General features: G+C 46.3%; 1 protein-coding gene across 1 annotated transcript; it reads left to right on the top strand.

The window, feature by feature from the left end:
- Positions 1-591: 591 nt before the first annotated feature.
- Positions 592-20,340, top strand: RNF34 (ring finger protein 34). The gene is made up of 6 exons (XM_056107143.1): positions 592-709; positions 12,287-12,505; positions 13,716-14,123; positions 16,357-16,446; positions 16,729-16,930; positions 19,517-20,340. The coding sequence occupies exons 1-6, from the start codon at positions 704-706 to the stop codon at positions 19,705-19,707; spliced, it is 1,116 nt and encodes a 371-aa protein (XP_055963118.1). The 5' UTR covers positions 592-703; the 3' UTR covers positions 19,708-20,340.
- The last annotated feature ends 1,348 nt before the right edge of the window (positions 20,341-21,688 follow it).

The raw sequence follows: 21,688 nt of genomic DNA, 5'->3' as shown, positions 1-21,688 counted from the left end.
CCGTCCACCCGCTCCGCCGAACTCGCTCGTTGTCGGCGGCTCTGCACGGGGCTCTCAAGGAGCAGCTCGTCCGAGTCCTTAGCTCTCCAAGTGTTTTCGATAAAGCCTATTGTTTTGAAGTCGGCCGTGGCGGGCGCAGCTGTCACGACTCAGAGGAGCCTCCGATCCGGAGGTCGACGCGAGGTTCGAACGTCGGTGCGGCCCTGAGGCCCAGCTCTGACAGGTACAACAAAAGCCTCGCGCCCGGCCGGCTTTTCCAAGCTTGCCACGCCCCCTCCCGCCCCCACGGCCCCGGGAATTTGACGACCCAGCCAAAGCCAAATCCCCGCCGCGCAGGTCGCCTTGGGGACGCCGACTCCTAGCTCAGCCGCCGCGCAGGGAGCGCGCCGGGCCCGGCGCCGGCCGCCACGCCCAAGCCGGCCCAGGGCTTCGGGCCGAGTGGAGTCTTCCGCACCCGGCGCGGCCCGGCTCCGCCCCGCTGCCGCCACCCCATTGGCTCTGGTGACCGGCCCCCCGAGCGCCGGCTCCGGATTGGCCGTCCCGGCCGCCGCTCGCGGTGGGCGTGGCCACGCCCCTGACGTCGGGACGCCGGAGCGCTCCGGGAGGAGCCGCGCTCGCCGCCTCGGAGGAGGGCGGTGGTGTGAGGAGCTGGTATGGTGCAGAGTCGTCGGGCAGAGCCGGCGCGGACGCGGCGGTCGCGGCCATGAAGGTGAGGGGACGGTGCGCGCGGGCGGCCCTTCTGCCCCTCCCTCCTCCCGGCCGGGGCGCCCGACCTGCCTTCCCTTCGCCTCGCGGGTGGTCCCGCCGGCACGTCAGATCCGCCGAGGGGGGTCCCGGCGGCGTGGGGAGCCTCGCGGGGGGCGCCCCGCGGCCCGGGACGGAGCTTCGGGGCTCCACGACCTCCTGACCCCGGATGGCGCCGCCCGTCAGGCCGCCGAGGGGGGGGGCAGGTCGGGCGCCCGCCGCGCTCCCGCCGGGCTGGGCCCCTCGCGGCGCCGGGCCGGGGCGCCTCCTGGGGTCGGGGCCGCGGCAGCCCCCCGCGCCCGCCGAGCCCCGGCCCGCGCCGCGCCTTCCCGCGCCCCGGGTTCTTGGGCTCACCCGGCCGCGGGGCACGTCACGGGACTCGCGGGCCGGGATGCGCAGAACGGCAGCGACCGGAGCGGCGCGGGACGTCGGGAGGCCGGGCGCGGGCGAACGGGGGGGGCGCGAGGCGGCGCGTCGGGGACGGCGACGCCCCCCCCGACCTCTGCACCCCGTGGCCGTGACCCGGCGCGCTGGCGAGGGAGCCGCGCCTCGGTCGCCGCTAGGTACGCAGGAAGGAATCTGACAGCTTGACTGCTCCGAGGTGGGTGTGAGCGCGTGGGAGCGTCCCCGAGTGAGAAGTTTCGGGCCGAGGGGGAAGCGGCTGATTCTGGCCTCCTTTGCGGAGCCGGTTCTCGCCGCCGGGTCGCTGGGAGTCCTCAGGAGTCCCCACCAGCGTGCAGCGGCTCATCCATCTGCCCAGGACGTAGCAGGTGGGGCCGAGGCAGAGGGTTTTTGGTCGGTGGCTGCATTCGTCGCCAGGAAGAGCGCGGTGGGAAAGGCGGTACGACAGCGCGGGCTTGACACAGTGAAGGGGACCGAGAGAGAGCACAGTGGGTCGAGCGCCTGCCTGGCGGACGGCGGACCCGGGTTCGATCCCCGGCGTCTCATGCGGTCTGCCCCTTTCCCCTAGCACCGCCTGAGTGCAGAGTGTGGAGTAGCCCCCTGAGCACCGCCAGGTGTGGCCCTAGCCTCCCCCAACCCCCCCCCCCCCAAAAAAAAAACAAAAAAGCAAGCCTCCAAGGATTTCAGTGCAGTATATAGAACCGAGGTCGCCAAGGAGGTGTGAAGGGGGGTGGGAAATGGATCTTATGAACAAGGGGCTTGTCGTGTGACTAGAAACCAGCAAAGCTCACAAATCCTCGGAGTGTGAGCTAAGAGGGAGACAGCCACAAGCGAAGAGGTTGGAAATACAGCCCCGTCCTTTAAGTGTACAGTGACACAAGGTAGAATGTGATGTGAGGTCGCAAAAAAAAAAAAAAAAAACCAGGGCAAAATCCCCAAGAACCATGCTATTTCTGGTTACAGGGGAGGGTTTTGGAATAGGTAACTTTTAATTTTGCATTGAAATAGATGGTTGTAAGGGCTTTCTAGATTATTAAATATCCAAAAGCAACTCCTGAAAATCGTTATTTTACTCTGTACAATGCAGAAATCTTTTCAATGCTTTGAATGCTTTCAGATTCTTGTTGCACATCAAGGAGCTAAATGTAGGAGAGAATTTGGTACTGTTCCATTGATTAATGGCTTTTTGTTTGGGGGCCACACCTGGCTCTGTGCTCAGGGATCTTCCTGGCAGTGCTTACTGAATCATATGGGATATGGCCCATGTGGGGGACCATATGGGATCAAACCCAGGTTGGCCATGTGCAAAGCAGATGCCTTATCCACTGTACCATCTCTCTGGCCTCCCTTAATTTCTTTTAATCATATTTTTAGCGTTTTGATTTTTGTTTTTTGTTTTTGGCCTACACCAAGCTGTGCTCAGGGATCACTCCTGGCAGGGCTCAGGGGACCATATGGGATCCTGGTAAATGAACCCTTGTTATCCGCATGCAAAGCAAGCGTCCTCCCTGCCACCATACTATCCTTCTGGCCCCAAAAAGTGTTTTAAATTTAAATGGAAGATGCTGTCTTTGTAGTTAAAATTTTAGAAACAAAGTTTGATGGTAGTTGAAAAGGTCTATTTTTATGAAGCAAAATGCTGACCTAAATAGATATCACACTGAGCAAGATGACATCAGGGTTTTGATTTTTTTTTTTTGTGAAAACGATTTACAATATAGGGCTTGGACTACTTAATTTTGTTTGATATTGAAATTGATTGTGGGCTATGCTTATCTGTAGATTATATGCTCAGTCCGTGATTGCTAAATGTTCTGGAATTTTATATATATATATATATATGTTTTTTGTGGGGGTGGCCACACCCAGATGTGCTCTGGGGCTACATCAGTATGTTGCTGGGATACAGCCAGATTGTCCCCTGAGCAGTGTTCAAAGGATCATATAGAATCTGGGGATCAAACCTGGCCCACATGGGCTGAACTCTCTCTGACCCCTCTAGTAGATTCTTAAGTGGAGTTAAAATTACTCTCTAGACTAAACAAGTAGATAAGTAAATCTTCACTCCAGGAGCAGCTGATTTTAGAATACATATGAACACATATTTTCTTTACTCTTTCCCTTTAGGAACTGACTTGAAATAGGTTTTATCTCACAAAGATTCTAGTAACTGTCCTTAGAGTAATATCTATGAGATAAAAACAAAACTCATATTGGTGTCCTGTTAGATTTAATGACTCTTGTTTTCCAATATTTATATTGATTTCTCCTTTAATTATACTAATGTGCATTCTTCCAAGCTCATAACAAGATGTTAGGAGATAGTTATCTACTGAATGCAATTTTCTCCTAGTGGTGCAAAGGATCAAATATACCACTTAAAAAACAGGGTTGGGGGCTGCAGCGATAGTACAGTGGGTAGGGTATTTGCTTTGCACGTGGCCAACCTGAGTTCAATCCCCAGCATCTCCTGTGGTCTTCAGAGTGCCTCCAGAAGTAATTCCTGAGTGCAGAGCCAGGAGTAACCCTGTGCATCAAAGAGAAAAAAAAAATCCAAACAGGAAACTACCATTTATGGTCTCCAGCATACATTATTTTAACAACCAATCTATTTGGATAGAGGTCTTTCCTGCAAATGTTATATTTTTTAAGATCAGAATCTGTTTTTTTTGCCACATCTTTCATGTCCAAATTGTATGAGATAGTAACTAGGATTTTCTCCTTTGTGTAGAATTCTCTCCTTTGATGTGTATGGTCTGATATTTGGTGATTAAGCAAGTAGTGTACCCTGCATATTATATTTCAATTCACAAAGAAGTTTCAATGAGAAGTTCAGCGTGCTAAGAACCGTATTTCTCAAATGACTCTAAGGTGAAAATTTTTTTGGTTTGGGGGCCACCCCCAGTTATGCTCAGGCATAACTCTTGGCTTTGCCCTGAGGAAGCACTCCTGGTAGTGCGCAGGGGACCATATGGGATGCCAGGGATTGAACCCGGGTTGGCCACATGCAAGGCAAGCACTCTACCCACAGTACTATCTCTGGCCAAAAGGTGAAGATTTTTGATTGTATCAACTGTTTCTTCTACTTTGCTTTAAGTTCTATAGAAAAATTTAATTGCGATTTTAAAATGGAAGATCTTTTTAATATAACGTTGCTAAGATTTGAAACATCTTTTCTGTTTTTTTGGCCACCCCTGAAGAGGTTACATTTAGAAATCACTCCTGGCATTGCTCAGGACTATACGGGGTACCAAGGATTGAACTCAAGGTGGTGTACAAGGGAAGCACCTTACGTGGCTATCCTATTCCTCCGGCCCCTGAAACATCTTTTCATGTTTAGCACATGGTCCTTGAATTTTACCATGTTGAAGGTTTAGGGTTTAAAACAAAGCTTTGGTGGGGAAATCCTTAGCACTGCCTGGTGTGGCTCTAACACAGTGTCTCCTCCGCCTGTGACTGTGACTGAGACTGCCTGTCTCCTCCGCCCAGTCAGTGGTCTCTTACTGCTGTGTGACACAGCTTTGGAAAGGCAATCCTCAGTCCCAGTGATACTAATTAAGTTAGGTTTGCGGATAACACCTTCATTTACACTCCTATAGAAAGTAGGGTGTTTAATTTGTTCTCTAGGAAGAAGCAAATGCAAGGAATACTTTCAACTCTTTGGGTTGATAAGTTTTAGCAAAGAAACTTAAACATGCTTGGTATAACACTTCCTGGGTCACAGATCTACCTTCTCTGTCATTCTGTCTTCACTCAACAAAATGGAAAGAACTGCTGTTTCATCAGCTATGATGCTAACTTCGTGGCATATTATCAAGATTAAATGGGCTGCCCAGCTAAAGTTATGTTCTGCAATTGGTGTTACCAATAAAACACCAAAATTATATGTATATATATATGGTTTTATATACATATAGTTAGCCATGTGCAAGGCGAGCACCCAACCCACTGTACTATCACTCCGGCCCTAAATCTATGCATTTTAAACCCATTCCAAATAGGGAGTGAAATGTAGTATCATTGGCCTGCTAAATCTGGTGCATCTTTTGGGGGAAAAAAAACAGTATAAGAATTGGCATTAGAGGGCTGGAGTGATAGCACAGCAGGTAGGGCATTTGCCTTGCACGCGGTCGACCTGGGTTCGATTCCCAGCATCCCATATGGTCCCCTGAGCACTGCCAGGAGTAATTCCTGAGTGCAGAGCCAGGAGGAACCCCTGTGCATCGCCCGGTGTCAAAAAAAAAAAAAGAATTGGCATTAGAGGGGCTGGAGTGATAGCACAGCTGGTAGGGCATTTGCCTTGCACGCGGCCAACTCGGGTTCAATTCCCAGCATCCCATATGATCCCCGGAGCACCGCCAAGAGTGATTACTGAGGGCAGAGCCAGGAGTGACCCTTGAGCATCACCCGGTGTGACCCAAAAAGAAAAAAGAAAAAAAAAAGAATTGGCATTAGATACCAGTGTAACACGAGACTATAGTGTCTAGAGAAATCCAGACAGGAGTCTTGATGCCCAGACTGAATCTTTAGGGCTATTATTTTTCAGGTGTAATATATTTCAAGACCCCCTTGGTAAGGTGTTTTTTTTTGGAGGGGGGGCACATCCAGAGGTTCTTAAAGATCACTCCTGGCAGGACTTGGGGAACCACGTGGATGCCATGGATCGAACCCAGGTTGGCCGTGTGCAAGGCAAGCTCCCTACCTGTTGTACCATCTCGCTCTAGCCCTTAAAGGCCTTCCTGGTGAATCCAGCTACTGCTCTTTTATTACGGGGTTGGGGGAGGCACGCTTGATTGAGCTCAGGGCTAACAACTGGCTCTGGCTGAGGACTCATTCTTGGTGGTGTTTGGGGAACCAGAAGGCAGGCTGGGGCTCAAACCCTGTTCAGCTGTGTAGGCAAGCAAGCACCTTACCAGACATACTCTCCCTAGCCTTCACTATCTTTTTAGAATTTAAGCTTTGTTTTAGGCACCATGATTGCAAGACTGTTCATGATAGGGTTTCACGCGCAGAACATTCCAACGCCTCACCCTCCACCAGAGTATCTGCTTCCCTCCACCATTGTCTTAGCGACCTCCTGCATGTGCCCTCCCCAACCCCCAGCTCAGTTTTGTAGACCAGTTCTCAGGCAACCACTAAGAGCAGTTTTATATTCCTTAAGCAAGAGGCAGTGACACCAGCCGTACCAGCTCTTGTGGCACAGGACAGGATTCTGGGGAGGTTCACTCATGTAAGTGATCACTTTCATATCTGCAACTGCAGTGCCAGAAACAATACCTCAAGGGGAAACAAATTCAAGTTTTTGTTTTATTTTTGTATTTTGGGACACACAAGGTAGTGCTCAGGGTTGACTTCTGGCTCAGTGCTCTGGAGACTGCTGTGATGATGATCCAACCAAGGTTGGGTGAGCAACAAGGAAGGGCATTAACCCCTGTTAATGGCTGGTTGAGGAAAGAAAGATAACTCCAAATAAAACTAGTAACTGGGCTTCCACTGTTTCAAACTTCTGAACAAGTATGCTACATTTGGAGAATAAGAATAAGCAAATTTTTTATTTGCTAGTCAGAATTTTTACTTTTCAGTTTGGTTCTGAGTACTGTGTTAGGACATTATTCTCTCAGTGGAAGGTATTTGTCCCAATATTAACTTTACAGAATGAGAGCGAAAACTAATTCTCATTTTGCCTTTACTGTTACTACTTTCCCTCTGCTATCGTCTTTGGCTGACTTGTAGCAAATATTAGGTCACAACAACATGTTTTTATTTTTCATTTTTTTTGGGGGGGTCACACCTGGCAATGCTTGGATTACTCCTGGCCCTGCACTCAGAAATCTTTCCTGGAGGTGCTTGGGGGACCATATGGGATGCTGGGGATCAGACCTGGATCAGCTATGTGCAAAGCAAGCACTCTACCTGCTGTACTATCTCTCTGACCCCAGCAATATGTTTTTGGCTGGGGAAACACTGAGGGTTTACTTAACCTTTGTTTTTTGGATCACTTCTGGCAGCTTTGTGGGAGTGGAGGGGAACCAGATGGGGTGCTGGGGATCAAACCCAGGTTGACTGCATGCCAGCCAAGCACTCCAACTGCTGTACTATCTCTTTGGCTCACTCCTTGAAAATTTTTTTATAATGAGAAAAACAAGTGGTTTATTATTTTCCTCTTTTGGGGGCAGAAGGGGAAACTCCCTCCCCCTTTACATAAGTATGAGGCATAAGATGATACTGTTACTGTTATCTTTATTTTATTATTTTTTTATTTTTTATTTTTTGGGTCATACCCGGCGATGCACAGGAATTACTCCTGGCGGTGCTCAGGGGACCATATGGGATGCTGGGAATCGAACCTAGGTCATCTGCGTGCAAGGCAAATGCCCTACCTGCTGTGCTATTGCTCCAGCCCCTACTGTCATCTTTAAATATTGCAGTTTAACAGGGATTTTACTTGTTTACTAAAAGAAAATTTTTACATCGCTGCTAATATTTTTAGTCAGGAATTTTAATGATCATACTCATTAACATGGTATGAAATTTGTCTTAATTTTCAAGTAAACCTGATCTATTAGAACAAAGTGTAGGACAGTGTTTTTCAAGGGAGTCTTAGTAGGGCTAGACCGATAGTGCAGTGGGTAGGGTGGCCTTGCATAGCATACGGGTTCAACCCCCACCAGGAGTGATTCCTGACCACAGCCGGATGTGGGCCCCCTGCCTCTAAAAAGAGCCCGAGATAGTCCAGCAAGAAAGGTGGACTATGGCTGACCCAGGTTTGATCCCCGGACCCCCATATGGTCCCCCAAGTACCATCAGGAATGATCCCTGAGCACAGAGTTAGGAGTACCTAAGAACCACACCCAAACCACCACCCCAGAAAAAGGAAGAGTTTCACTGGGAGACCAGTGGCTTAATGTGTCTGCACATTTATGGGCACTGCAGCAACCTGCAAGGAAGGAGCAATAGCACAGCGGTAGGGCGTTTGCCTTGCACGCAGCCAACATGGCCGACCCGAGTTCGATTCCTCCGCCCCTCTCGGAGAGCCCGGCAAGCTACCGAGAGTATCTCGCCCGCACTGCAGAGCCTGGCAAGCTCCCCGTGACGTATTCGATATGCCAAACACAGTAACAACAAAGTCTCCAATGGAGACGTTACTGGGCCCGTTCGAGCAAATCGATGAACAACGGGAGGACCGTGACTGCAGCAACCCGCAGTGAGCGCCACACTGTGCAGGCACAACCGAGGCAGCATAAGCCTCATTTAGCACCAGGCTGCAATCCCTCAGTGACATCTGGCAGGCACCACAGCCAGGTATATGTGCAGTCCCTGTCATGGGTAACAGCCTCAAAGGGAAGGCATTTAACTAAAGTACAGGAAATAACAAAATCATCAGGGTTCTGACCAAAGGAGTTGGTAGCAAACATTTTAAAAAAGAAAAAGGGGGAGCGGAGCAATAATACATCAGGTGGTGTGTTTGCCTTGCACATGACCCACTGATGTTCAATTCCCAGCATCCCATATGGTCCCCCAAGCACCGCCAGAAGTAATTCCTGGGTGCAGGACCAAGAGTAACCCTTGAGCATCGCCAGGTATTATCCAACACCCCCCCCATGAATGAATTAATTAAAAAAAATAGAAAAGGGAAAATTACTGGACATTTTTTACTTTCTGGGTAAGAATTTTTACCTTCGTTCTTTTTCAACAAGAGACAATTTGAACTTTGTAGGTAGTATGCAAAAGTTAAATACTACTACTTTGCCTTTAAAGAGATAAATCAGTTATTATTTACTTAAGGTGGAAATAGATGCTGTGAAGAAAGAAATTCTGTCCACAAGGAACTTTCACAGGAGTTGGGGAGACATCATCCCCCAAGATCAGAAAGGGGATGAAAGCTAACACAACTATTTAATTTTTTATTGAACAGGTCAGTAGGAAACTCAAAAACGTCAGTTCTTCGAACTCTTGGAATGAATAAAAGTTTATTCCAGTGGAACTTGATGTAGTTGAGGTACTGTTTTCCCCAAAGGTGTCATATGCAAAGTAACCCTTTTCTTTCCTTTCCCCTCCCTTTGTCGTTATCATTAGGCCACCTGCTTCCACCTTGGGTTGTGCTGTGCTGGAGACTACATAATGGCAGAGCTGCCTGGGTCACACTCCACTGGGGAGTGCTGGGGACTGAGCTCAAAACGTCGCACCTGCTAGAGACACATTCGTCCACTGAGCCCATCGTTTAGTCTCGGAATTTGGGGGCCACTTCTGGCTGTGCTCAGGGATGACTCCTAGCAGTGCTTGGAGGACCATGATGCCAGGGATCAAATCTGAGTCAGCTGCATGCAAGCCAGGCAGCCCCTTAACCACTTGGTTTCTACAGCTTGCTCCCCAATTTTTTTCTGTTTGTTTTGGGGCCACACCTGGAGGTGCTTATGGCTTACTCCTGGCTTTGCAATCAGGGATTACTCTTGCAGGCTCAGGGAACCTGGGGCATGTATTGGCAAATGCCCTACCTGATTATTTACCCAGCCCTCAACCCCCAAATTTTAAGATAAAATATTTTCAGTTGTCTTAATAAAACAGACCATTGAAAGAATTTCAGAAAACGCCATTGCCAAAAGAACAATCTTTAAATGAATTTCTGGTAAGAACTTCTGTTGTTTAAACCATGGCCATAGACGAAGAGGTTTCCAGACTTGCTTGTCCTCCTGCCCACTTCTCAAAAACTACACCTTTCCCGATTTACTGTCTTTTAGCAAACAAAAAGAAATCACACCCTAGTTGCACTCCAGGCTGCTGCCTCCTCTTTGAATAACACCAGCATCCCCCCAGGAGTTGGAATTACTCCATCACTTTGGGAAAGTGCTCTAGTGTCTGAAGTATTTATCACAAGAAATATTAGAATTTAACCTGACTTTTCTTGGGTTTTATTTTGGAAGGGCTGGTTACTCCTAGTGCAGTGCTTGGTGGAGGGTGCTTGGGATCCAACCCAGGGCTGCCACCTATATGCTTGCCTTCTGAGCCATCTTCCCAACCCTTGACCTGACTTTTACTTTACTTTTGTTTTCTTTGGGGGCCACCTAACAGTGCTCAGGGCTTGTGCTAAATTAAGGGAATTAGGGGACCTATATGTGGTATTGGAGATCAATCCTGGGTCAGCTGTGTGCAGAAGCTCCTGACCCACTGTATTCTCTCTCTGGCCCCATCCAACCTGACTTTTAAAGGCATCACTATTTTCCTAAAATTGCAATGCGTGTTGGGGCTGGAGAGATAGTATAGGGGGTAGGGTGCTTGCCTTGCAAGTGGCCAAACCAATACGGTTTCCCAAGCACCGCCAGGAGTGATTCCTGAGTACAGAGCTAGGAGTAACCCCTGAACACTGACAGGTGTGACTAAAAACAAAAAAAACAACCAAAATCAGAGTACTTAAGCAGTGACTGATATTTAAACTGTTTCGAACCTTGTTTTGCTGCTTCTCACTCCTCTACCTTCCCCTTTTCCTGTGTTTAATAATGCTTATTACTCTTGGTAGAAACAAGAATAGCATAATCCTTTATAGTACCCCACATAGCTATTTAAAATAGTTTTAATATTTTTAAAAGAACTGGATATACAGTAATTGCCAGGATAACTGCTGGAAACATGTAGCTATCCTGTATCACTGGATGTGAGCCCCAAGCCGGAGGCCTGCTTGAAAGACTTTGTATACCACCACCCCCGAAAATGTGTAATGAAATTAAGTAATTTTAAACTTATTTTCTTTCTACCTAATGCTAGTTGGAAAATCTACATCAGTGTATAGAAACCTGCTGTCTGGTCCTAGTGTCGGGCTGCCAGATAGTATGATGTTTTCATTTCAGATAAACAGGGCACAGTGTTTTTTGGTATAAGAATACTCCAAACACTTCACAGGATGTGTTTCTAGCTGGTATTTTTTTTCTACGAGCATATACACATGTTGTGTTATATTTTTAATAAAATTGGGAACAGGGGCTGGAGCGGTAGTACAGCGGGAAGGGCATTTGCCTTGCATGGAGCCTACCCAGGTTCGATTCCCAGCATCCCATATGGTCTCCTGACCACTGCCAGGAGTAATTCCTGAGTGCAAAGCCAGGAGTAACCCTTGTGCATCACTGGGTGTGACCCTCCCCCCCAAAAAAAGAAAAAAATTGGGAACAAATGTCTTGTTAGCAATTTATGAGGGGCTAGGGAGAGATTACAGTGGGTAGGGTGCTTGCCCTGCAAGCAGACAACTCAGGCTTGATTCCTGGTACCCTGTATGGTACCCTAGTACCACCAAGAGTAATTTTTGAGTGCAGAACCAAGATTTACCTCTGAGCATCACCAGGTGTGCCCCAAAAGAAAATAAAACCCAATTTGCCATGAATATTCCCAGTGCCAAATACTCTTTGGAAATACCAGAAAACGGTGTTTTTCTAAGATCTTTTTTTTTTCTTTTTTTATTAGTGAAACACCATGGGGTACAGTTATAGGCTTACAAATTTTGTGCTTGGGTTTCAGTTATACAATGATCAAGTGCCCATCCCTCCACCAGTGCCCGTCATCCATCACCACGGGTCCCAGCATCCCCCCCTACCCCCCATCCCCCCCGTCCCATCCTGCCTCTGTGGCAGGGTATTCCCCCTTGTTCTCTCTCTCTTCTTTTGGGTACTGTGTTTTGCAAGAGAGGCATTGAGTGGCAATCATGTTTGGTCTATTGACTACTTTTAGCATGCTTCTCCCACCCTGGGAGGGTCCTCACAACACCCTTCATTTGGTGCTCTCTTCTCTATCTGAGCTTCCTTTTCACCTAGAACGTGTGGCTGGCCCTAAGATCTTGAGTGTGACATAAAGCGGGTAGGGCGTTTGCCTTACACACGGCCAATATGGCCTACCCGAGTTCGATTCCTCCGCCCCTCTCGGAGAGCCCGGCAAGCTACCGAGAGTATTCGATATGCCAGACACAGTAACAACAAAAGTCTCCAATGGAGACGTTACTGGGCCCGCTCGAGCAAATCGACGATCAACGGGAGGGCCTTTACCTTTACCTTACCTTATTTAAACTTACCTTTCCAGAATGGCATTCCCTGCATATTCCAGAGAGACTGGGTTCCACTTTGGCTATAACTGTGTGGTCCTTACTTGTGTTTCTCTTCAGGCGGGCGCTACATCTATGTGGGCTTCATGCTGTGGGCTGCTGAATGAAGTCATGGGAACCGGAGCTGTCAGGGGCCAGCAGTCAGGATTTGCAGGAGGCACTGGGCCCTTCAGATTTACACCAAACTCTGATTTTTCCGCATACCCACCAGCACCTACAGAAGGGCCTAATATAGTTTGCAAAGCCTGTGGACTTTCATTTTCCGTCTTTAGAAAGAAGGTAAGTTGAATGAAATGTTACATACAAAAGGATAACAGGTAGAGATTAGAGTGCATGCTTCGCATGTGTGTGCCCTTGGGTTCTAACAAAGCATTGAATTATTAGCCAGGTTTTGTCATGATTGGCCCCTGGAAACCCTAGGCACTGCTTGGGAAGCAGTTCCCTCACACCCTAAGTAAATAAAACATTTTCTGACTAGACATTACTAGGCATCATCGAGTGACTGAACATTTTGTACTTTGATTCTTCCTGATCATGCTTCTGATTCAGTCTATAATTTTGTTAAGAGATGTTTTATTCTAATCCGGTGTCAAGCTTCAAAACCGTATGCCCATCCATATTCTTAAGAGATGAGTATAACTGCTGTTTGTGATTCAGCATAAAACACTTGCATTCAAGGGTTCTTCAAGACAAAGTCATTCTACAAATTATCATCTAGTCTTCTCATAGGCCTTAATCATAAATTTGCTCTTTTAAAATACTTCAAGGAACAAGCATTAGCTTGTGATAACAGTGCAACAAGCAGAAATGACCACATCTTTTAAGTGTTTCTTCTTATAAATTTAGATAGTGGCATGGCTTCCAGTCTCTGTAGAGCATTTCTCAGCTGGGGGCCCCCCAAGATTTTCCAAGGGGGCTACAGGTGGAAATTGCATCCATGAAGGAGCATGGCACATGACCTGGGGACCAACTGGTGGACAGGGTGAGGGGCACAGGAAAGAAACAAGATCGGAAGGGGCCTTGGAGGGAGAGTGGTTGAGAAGCACCGCCGAGCATAGATCACTGCCGGTGGGCTGCGGAGCTGGCCTCAGGAAAGACACCTTCTCTTTCTGCTATGCTGCCCACTTTAAACGGGTGATACTGTTCGCATAGGAAAGGAGCAAGAGAGTGTGTGTTTTCTGCTCCGTGTGGTTCAAGTCAGCTTAGTTCTGCTAATTACATGTTTGTACCAGGGGGTGGAAAGGTTTTAATTCACTAACATAAGAGTGTGTGTTTTACTTAAAGGACTGTGAACTTGTGAATCTAAACTGCCTTGGCAGTAACTATTTTGATCCCATGGTTTTTAGAACATAAAACACCTGTGACAAGACATAGTGTCACAGAGGACCTTGCAAGAACCATAACAAAATTTCATAATAGAACGGCAACAAGAAAATTGGTGCTTTCGCTATGGCTTCTATCTAGCAGTGCTTCTTTTCTGTTTCTTCAGCACGTATGTTGTGACTGCAAGAAGGATTTTTGCTCCGTTTGTTCAGTCTTACAAGAAAATCTCCGTAGATGTTCCACTTGTCACTTACTACAGGAGACGTCCTTTCAGCGCCCTCAGTTAATGCGACTGAAAGTCAAGGATCTACGGCAGTATCTCATTCTCAGAAACATCCCAATTGATACCTGTCGAGAAAAAGAAGACTTGGTCGATCTGGTACTGTGCCATCACGGGCTAGGGGCAGAGGACGACATGGACACAAGCAGTCTCAATTCCTCCAGGTCGCAGACTTCTAGCTTTTTTACACATTCGTTCTTTTCAAACTATACAGCACCCTCGGCTACCTTGTCTTCATTTCAGGGAGAGCTAATGGGTGGAGACCGGACCTTCGGATCTGGAACGTTGGCACAGGTATGAGGACTTAATTCTTCAAGATGTGAATGGCTAATCTGGGCACATACAGTGCAGCTTTCAAGGCTTGTTGCCTCCTTGCAGTAGACTGCAGCTTCTCCTGATTTGTCAGTGCTTTATGTGCTGGGTGGCCCCAAGGTCATTTGTCTGAAGGATCTCAGTACACTTGTGTTTTTTGTTTTGGTTTTGGGCCATACCCAGCAGTGCTCAGGGCTTACTCGTAGCACGCTCAGGGGACCTTGAATCCATTTCTGCCGAATGCAAGGCAATAGCTCTACTTGCTGTACTATCACTCCAGTCCCACACTTCAGCTTCTTAACCCCAGTTATGTATGAATGTTCACAAACTGCAGCTGGAACCACAGTACAGCAGGTAGGGCATTTGCCTTGCATGTGGCTAACGGTTCAATCTCCAGCATCCCATATGATCTCCCAACCCTGCCAGTACTGACCCAAGTGCAGAGCCAGGAGTAAGCCTTGGGCACGACTGGGTGTGGCCCAAAAAATAAAATGTTTACAGGCTATTTAAGTATCAGTAACCATGGAAACAGTAATCCAAGTTAACCTAATCCTCAGCATTATAGGAAAATTATTCTGATTTAAATAATGGGAAACAGCCGTCTGAAATTATCAGAGAAATGTGGTTATTCCGTAATTTCATAGAAATACCAGTGCAGAATATCATTTCAGTGAAATGTGTAAAATGTGTAGTGGCTTAATATTAATTATATGTATATGAATGATCCTAAAATACTGAAAGAAGCATTTTGATCAGTTCTCTAACATTTAGCTTTCTACCACGAAGGAATTATTGAAAAATAGAGGGAATGGAGGGCTGCGCTTGCCTTGCATGTGGCTGATCTGACTTGGGTTTGATTCTTGGTATCCCATTTGGTCCCCTACGCCTGCCAGGAATGATTCCTGAGTGCAAAGCCCTGGGAGTAAGCCCTGAGTACCACCTACCAGTTAAACAAAAACAAAAGAAAGAGAAATTTGTTCTAATTTTCTTCCAAGCAATCATTATAAAGTCTTAAGCTGGGCTGGTGAGATAGTACATGAGTTAAAGCATTTGCCTTGCAACCTGTTGACCCTGGTTCGATCCCTGGTACAGCATATTATCTCCTGGGCCGCTGTGCCAGAAGCCTTGGGCATGGCTGGGCGACACACACACAGAGAAAGACAAATGAAAAGTCAACTTTGGGGGCATGGGAGTACAGCTGAAAGTGTTTGAGCACACATGATTTGCATGCAGGAGCCTAAGCTCAGTTCTTAGCTCTACTTGTTCTCCCTGCCCAAACCAATAGGTGTGACCCAAAAACAGAAGCAAAGTCCAAACTTTGAGCTTTAGGATTTTCCCAAATTAGAGTTCTAATTATGACGCAAACACAAAAGATGCCAGCTGTGATTTTAAAGACACATCTGACTTTTGTTCCACTTTGGAGATACGTGACGCCACTTAGGAAAGGGAGGACTTTGGATACAATAGTCAGAATACAGTTACTGAGTGAAAGATACACGCAAGATAAATAGTCCAAATTTAAGGGATTTCTGGTCATTACCTCTGAATGTGTGGAGAAATTTCTGTTGTTTTTTGGTGGTCGGTGAGGGAGGTCATATCTGGCTGTATTCACATCACTCCTGGTGGTGCTTAGGAGACCCATATGCTACATGGCGATGAAAACCTGGGTTAGCCACATGCACCTAACCCACCATACTCTCTCTAGCTCTGTTGAGGGATTTCTAAAAGCAATCAGTGAAGTCAAGAAAGCAAATTCTGTAGAATTTGAGTATCTCAGTGTCATGTAGATCTGAATTCTTTGAAATGTCCCTAACACTTTGGCTGACCTTACTAAGAGCTTTAGTTTCTGTAGCTTAGAGGTTCCACGTCAGAGCAGTCATTTACAATTTTTTAATGTCATGGTGTCATTTATATGTCCTTGAGCATTCGCTGATGACATTTTCCTTAAGTTAATACTCTTGTAATATTTTACAAGTTTACACAAACACAGGAATTTGAGTTTTGAGATAAATTTATGGACGGTAAACTCTAAGTGTAAAGGTAAATGATATTAAGGTGTCTTAACTCATTGGGAAGGACAAGAGCAGGGTCCATAGACACGGAGTCTGCCAGGGGTTACTTGTCCTCCTTCGGGTCAGTCCATGCTCTAATGATAATTATGGGTTGATGCATCCTAGCGTAATTCCTGACCTTAGCAGATCCATAATGTGTATAGGTACAAAGTGAAATCGCTTCAGCAAACACAGAAGATGATGTTGACGATGATGACGACGACGACGATGATGATGAAAACTTGGAGGAGAGGGTAAGATTTATAAAATTTGGATTCTCTGACATGTGAAGCATGTGTATCTTGCCCATGTTAGCCAGTTCAGCCAAGTGTGTCTGTGCTGCCTATGCAGAATTTAGATTAGTACAGGATGTTTCTTCTGGTTCAAATGCAAGGCAGAATAAATGCTTCCTAAGGATGAGAACTGGAGGAAATACCCATGAACGGTGATGACTGGAGGGTGAGGGGAGCATGTTTTGCTTTGCCCTAGAGGTCGGCGTTTGCAGGATCATTCGGTAATGCAAGATCTGTTTTCAGACACCTGGCCTCTCTAAAAAGCGAGTGAGAGCTTCGCTGTCTGACCTGTCAAGCCTTGAGGACGTGGAAGGGATGAGTGTGCGCCAGCTGAAGGAAATCCTGGCTCGGAACTTTGTCAATTATTCTGGCTGCTGCGAAAAATGGGAACTGGTAGAGAAAGTGAACCGGCTGTACAAAGAGAACGAAGAAAACCAGAAGTCCTGTATGTTTCTCTCTCCTCCACCCCCCATTAGTATCAGTCCTTAAGCTTTGAAACACTAGACTTTTTAACAGAATTATTTAAAATTTTGTTATTTGGAAACCTGTCCTTTTTTCCTTTATTTTTTTCTTTTTGGGTCACACATGCACAGGGGTTAGTTACTCCTGGCTCTGCACTCAGGAGTTACTCCTGGCGGTGCTCAGGGGACCATATGGGATATTGGGAATCGAACCTGGGTCGGCCGCATGCAAGGCAAACGCCCTACCCGCTGTGCTATCATAGCTCCAGCCCCCAACCTGTCCTTTTTTCAAGTGTGAATATGAATCTGATTGTTAGATTTGTAGATTTGTTAAGTACCAAGTTATCTTGATAATGATGTTGGTTCTGAGACCACTGCCAAAGTCAGATGATCATTTTTTCACTCTGGCTTTTCTTGCCATAATTTTTTAGATACCCTCCCCCCAAAGGAAATTCCCTGTCTCTACAAAAATGTGATTTCTCATTAAATCATCTGCAGGCATATACCTAGGATTTAAAAAACTTCAACTGAGTTAAGAGTAGGGGGAAAAATCCCCTTGAACCAAGACATAAAGTAGTTTATAGCATCTAGTAGTAGGTTTCTGTATAAGTCTTCAAAAGCTGAGATTAGGAACTTGTTTTTTTTTTTTTTGAAGTAGAAAAGGCACTGATAGACGGGGGGCGGGGGTTGGGGAACAAATCCAGCTGCATTAAGATGGTATGGGTTTTTTTGTTGCTTTTTTGGTTTGGGACCACTCAGCATGCTTAGAGTAAACTAAGGGTGTTCGAACCCAGGTTGGCCTAGTGCAAGACAAAAGCCCAACCCACTCTACTATCACTTCGCCCCAAATGTTTTATTCTTATCTAGACTTAAGCTTTCCATAACTTGAGATCGTTTTGTATATGAAACTAGTTATGATGGAATTTATTTGATCTAATAGATTTATACCCCAAAGAGATTCATATAAGCAGAAGTATTTTTTTGTTGGGCCATACCTAGCTGTGCTCAGGGGATCCAATGGTGCTGGAGATCAAGCCCAGGTCAGATACATGCAAGGCAAGTGCCCTGACCTTTGTATCATCTTTTTGGCACACCTGTTTCTGAAATGTAGCCACAGTAGTAGACACAGGAATATGCTGAGGCTTCACAGGTACCAGGCTATGACTGGCATCTTCGTAATAAGGTGGGGATTGAGTTTACTTCAGTCAGTGTAAATGCCAACTGTGTTCATGATGGTTTACCCTGCGTTTTTTGTTGAGGCCACAAGACGAGCAATTATTAAGAGTAATTTTCTCAACTCAGTGCTTAAAGATCATCTTGTTTCAGTCTCTAAGTGTGTGCATGCATATTTTGAATACAATTGAAATTTTCCAAATTCGATTGCCTTCGGCCACTTGACCAAGACTCACCCCAATAAACTTTCCAAATATCGCCCTGACAAACTCAGATCCTCACTGCATTAAGCTTAGAATTTGTCTAAGAAAGGACTTGTCCATGTAGGACCGGAGACAAAGGCTCAGACTTTCACTCTACAGAGCCATCCATGAACTAAGACCACAAGTTGTAGATGCGGGGTGGGATGGGGGATGAGGGTGGGGGGTAGGAGGAATACTGGGATCATTGGTGATGGAGAATGGGCACTGGTGGAGGGATGGATACTAGATCACTGTATAAATGAAACCCAAGCACAAAAATTTGTAAGTCTACAACTGTACCTCATGGTGTTTTATTTAAAAAAAAAAAAAAAGACTGCAGGTTATAGAAATCTTTTATACCAGTTTTTCTGAAATGCACAAACTACTAGCCCCCTTTTTTTTTTTTAATTCCTGGCGGTGCTTGGGGGACCATATGGATGCTGGGGATCGAACCCAGGTCGGCTGCGTGCAAGGCAAATGCCCTACCCGCTATGCTATTGCTCCGGACCCCACTAGCCCTTCTTAAGTTTAAACTTTTCCCCCCTTAGCCATGCCCACAGAGATCAATGAAACCTACCGATCCCTATATAGAAAGGAAAACCTCAGTATGGAGAATTCTATGACCAACCCTCAGGTTGAGTTCAACATGACTCCGAATAAGCAATCTTCTCTAGAGGCTGAATTTTCTCAGAACCTAAGTCAGTCCCAGAGGGAGATTCTTCCATGTAGACTGACCCCAGCAGTACCAGCATGGCTAGGGACAGAAGACCCAAGGCTTGGGATGTGCCTTCCTCGATGGGCTCCTTGGCGCATTCAGTAAGGCCACACACACAACAGGTGTGGGACAACTGAAGACTTAATCATTTTGTTTAAACATTTTACGACAAAGCTTTTGCATGTGTATTTTCATAAAGTGGAATAACATGGTGGTAGTTCATAAGCTGCTCTTAAGCTCTAAGCACCTCATCCTTCGCAAAACTAGTGCCATTTCTACTGTTGGAACCGAAGTGCAAGGAAGGTGGGCTTTTTTCCCCCCATGCTGGTACCACCAGGTGGGCGGTGTCACTCGGGAGACGGGTGCACAGCCTGTCTGGTGGCCGCGTGCACAGCCTGTCTGGTGGCCGCGCACACAGCCCCTTCTCTGTTGCTTTTCAGATGGCGAACGACTACAGCTGCAGGACGAGGAGGACGATAGCCTGTGCCGCATCTGCATGGATGCTGTCATCGACTGTGTCTTGCTGGAATGTGGCCACATGGTTACCTGCACCAAGTGTGGCAAGCGCATGAGTGAGTGTCCTATCTGCCGGCAGTACGTGGTGCGTGCTGTGCACGTGTTCAAGTCCTGAGGTGCGCTCTGGCCCCGATCCCAAGCCCAGACATTTCAGTGCACAGAAGGAACTGGAAAGTTATTGTTCAAAAACTGATTATTTTTAAAAATTATTTTCACTACTAACTGGAGACAAAGATTCGTCTTAAGTTGTGGCAACACTGGTCCACACCATAAAGCAGAGAGACAGGCCTTTTTCCCAGGTTCTTCCGGCTCCATCCCATGTCCACAATCACTACTTGCTGAATTCCTCCTTGCTGAAGTCCAACTGCTTAGGGCACCGGGTAGTGCTCTGAGGAGGACCTTTATTCCGTTCCCTTTGGATGAGATCACTGTCCACAAATGGCCACTGTGGTTCAGGCCTCAGAAGTGGCTCCTCTCAAAATTCACTTTATTAGTCATGTATATTTTAAATGCTACTATTTGATGAATGTAAGTTTCCACATTGTTGCTATTTCTGCTTTTAAATTTAAATGGGAACAACTGACATTCTGTAGTTAACTGCCAGGGCCTTAGACTAAGTATGTTAGTTTCTGTTCAGTTACAGCTTTTTATAGCAAGGGCTGCATCTAGCTTCTTTCATTAGAAGTGTGTGTACTGTTTTGTATAGTGAAAGTGTATTTTCAGTGCTACCCGCTAGCTAATTTGGACTTTAGGAATAAAAATAGATTTTAAATGCTGTTGTTTATGTTGTCCCAGTCCCTATTTTACTTGGGTACAGGACAAATGGACGTCTGTGCCCCCTTCTTCACAACGATGCTGTTGCAGATTACCTCTGCATGGTTACTAGTAATCTACTTACCATGACTGAGTGCTACGTTAAGGAGATGCTTCAGCTTTCTGTAGTGACTTAGGAGAGATTAAAGAACCAGTCTAAAATTCTTTGTTTCAAGGTTGGGAGAGAGAGTCCAGTGGATAGGGTACTTGCCTTGCACATGCCTGACCCAGCATCCATGTGGTCATCCAAGCACCACCAGGAGTAATTCCTGAGCACTATAATTAATAATTCCTGGGTGTGGCCCAAAAGCAAAATGCTGGGATGTAGTTCAGCTAATAGAGTACGCACGCCTTGTGTGTGTATGGCCTTAGGTTCAGTCCCTGAACTGCAAAGTAAGATGTCAGTTTAAAGTGATACATCAGAACTTGAGACCAATTGGTGGCAATGAGTGTATATGAAAAGGTCATGGAAATAGCCATGACTTTAGTGAAGACAGATAGTCTGCCCGATACTTAGGGCAAAAACTTTGATAACTGAAGAAAACCAACCTATCCAATTCCTTTAGGGGTTAAGGGACATAAGAACTCCTGCTATACTCAGATACTTTTTATAATGGTATGAACAGATGGTTGCCTACTCGACGCTTAGATTTTTCAAGCTTGGTTTTGGCTATACGTGAGGCAAGTGCCTTAACTTCTGTATAATTTCTCTTGGGTTTACACACTATCTACAGCACTTGGTTTTAGAGAAGAGTATAGGATTGTGACGACTGTTCATCTGGAAACTACTATTGCCCTAAAAGCAACTTCCAATGAAGAATTGACTTTGGAGGGGGCTGGAGTAATAGTACAGCTGGTAGCACGTTTGCCATGCACGTGGCTGACCCAAGTTCAATTCCCAGCATCCCATATGGTCCCCTGAGCTACACCAGGAGTAATTCCTGACTGCTGAACCAGGAATAACCCCTGAGCATCAGTGGATGTGGCCCAAAAAAAAGATTTGACTTGGAGGTTCATAAAACTCAGATTTGTCAAGGAAACAGAAACTTGAACTCTCGGGGACAGGCTTACAAAGTAAACCACCTTTCATAGACACTTAGTTTAGACCCCAATCTTCCCTCTGTTAAGTGTATCTCCCCAAGTTTAATTTGGGTACAACAACATTGAATGTTTCCAGTCAGTCAAAAAGGATCTCTGGATTTAAATTACCAGGAAGCATGATTCTAGAAGGAATCTAAGACCATTTTTACCATGCCCTCCCCACCAAAAAAATGAAAAACAAG

Source organism: Sorex fumeus, unplaced genomic scaffold (genome assembly GCF_029834395.1).
Source record: "Sorex fumeus unplaced genomic scaffold, SorFum_2.1 ptg000155l, whole genome shotgun sequence".
Taxonomy (NCBI): Eukaryota; Metazoa; Chordata; class Mammalia; order Eulipotyphla; family Soricidae; genus Sorex; species Sorex fumeus.
Note: the sequence above shows the minus strand (reverse complement) of the source record. Positions and strands in the feature narration are given on the sequence as shown.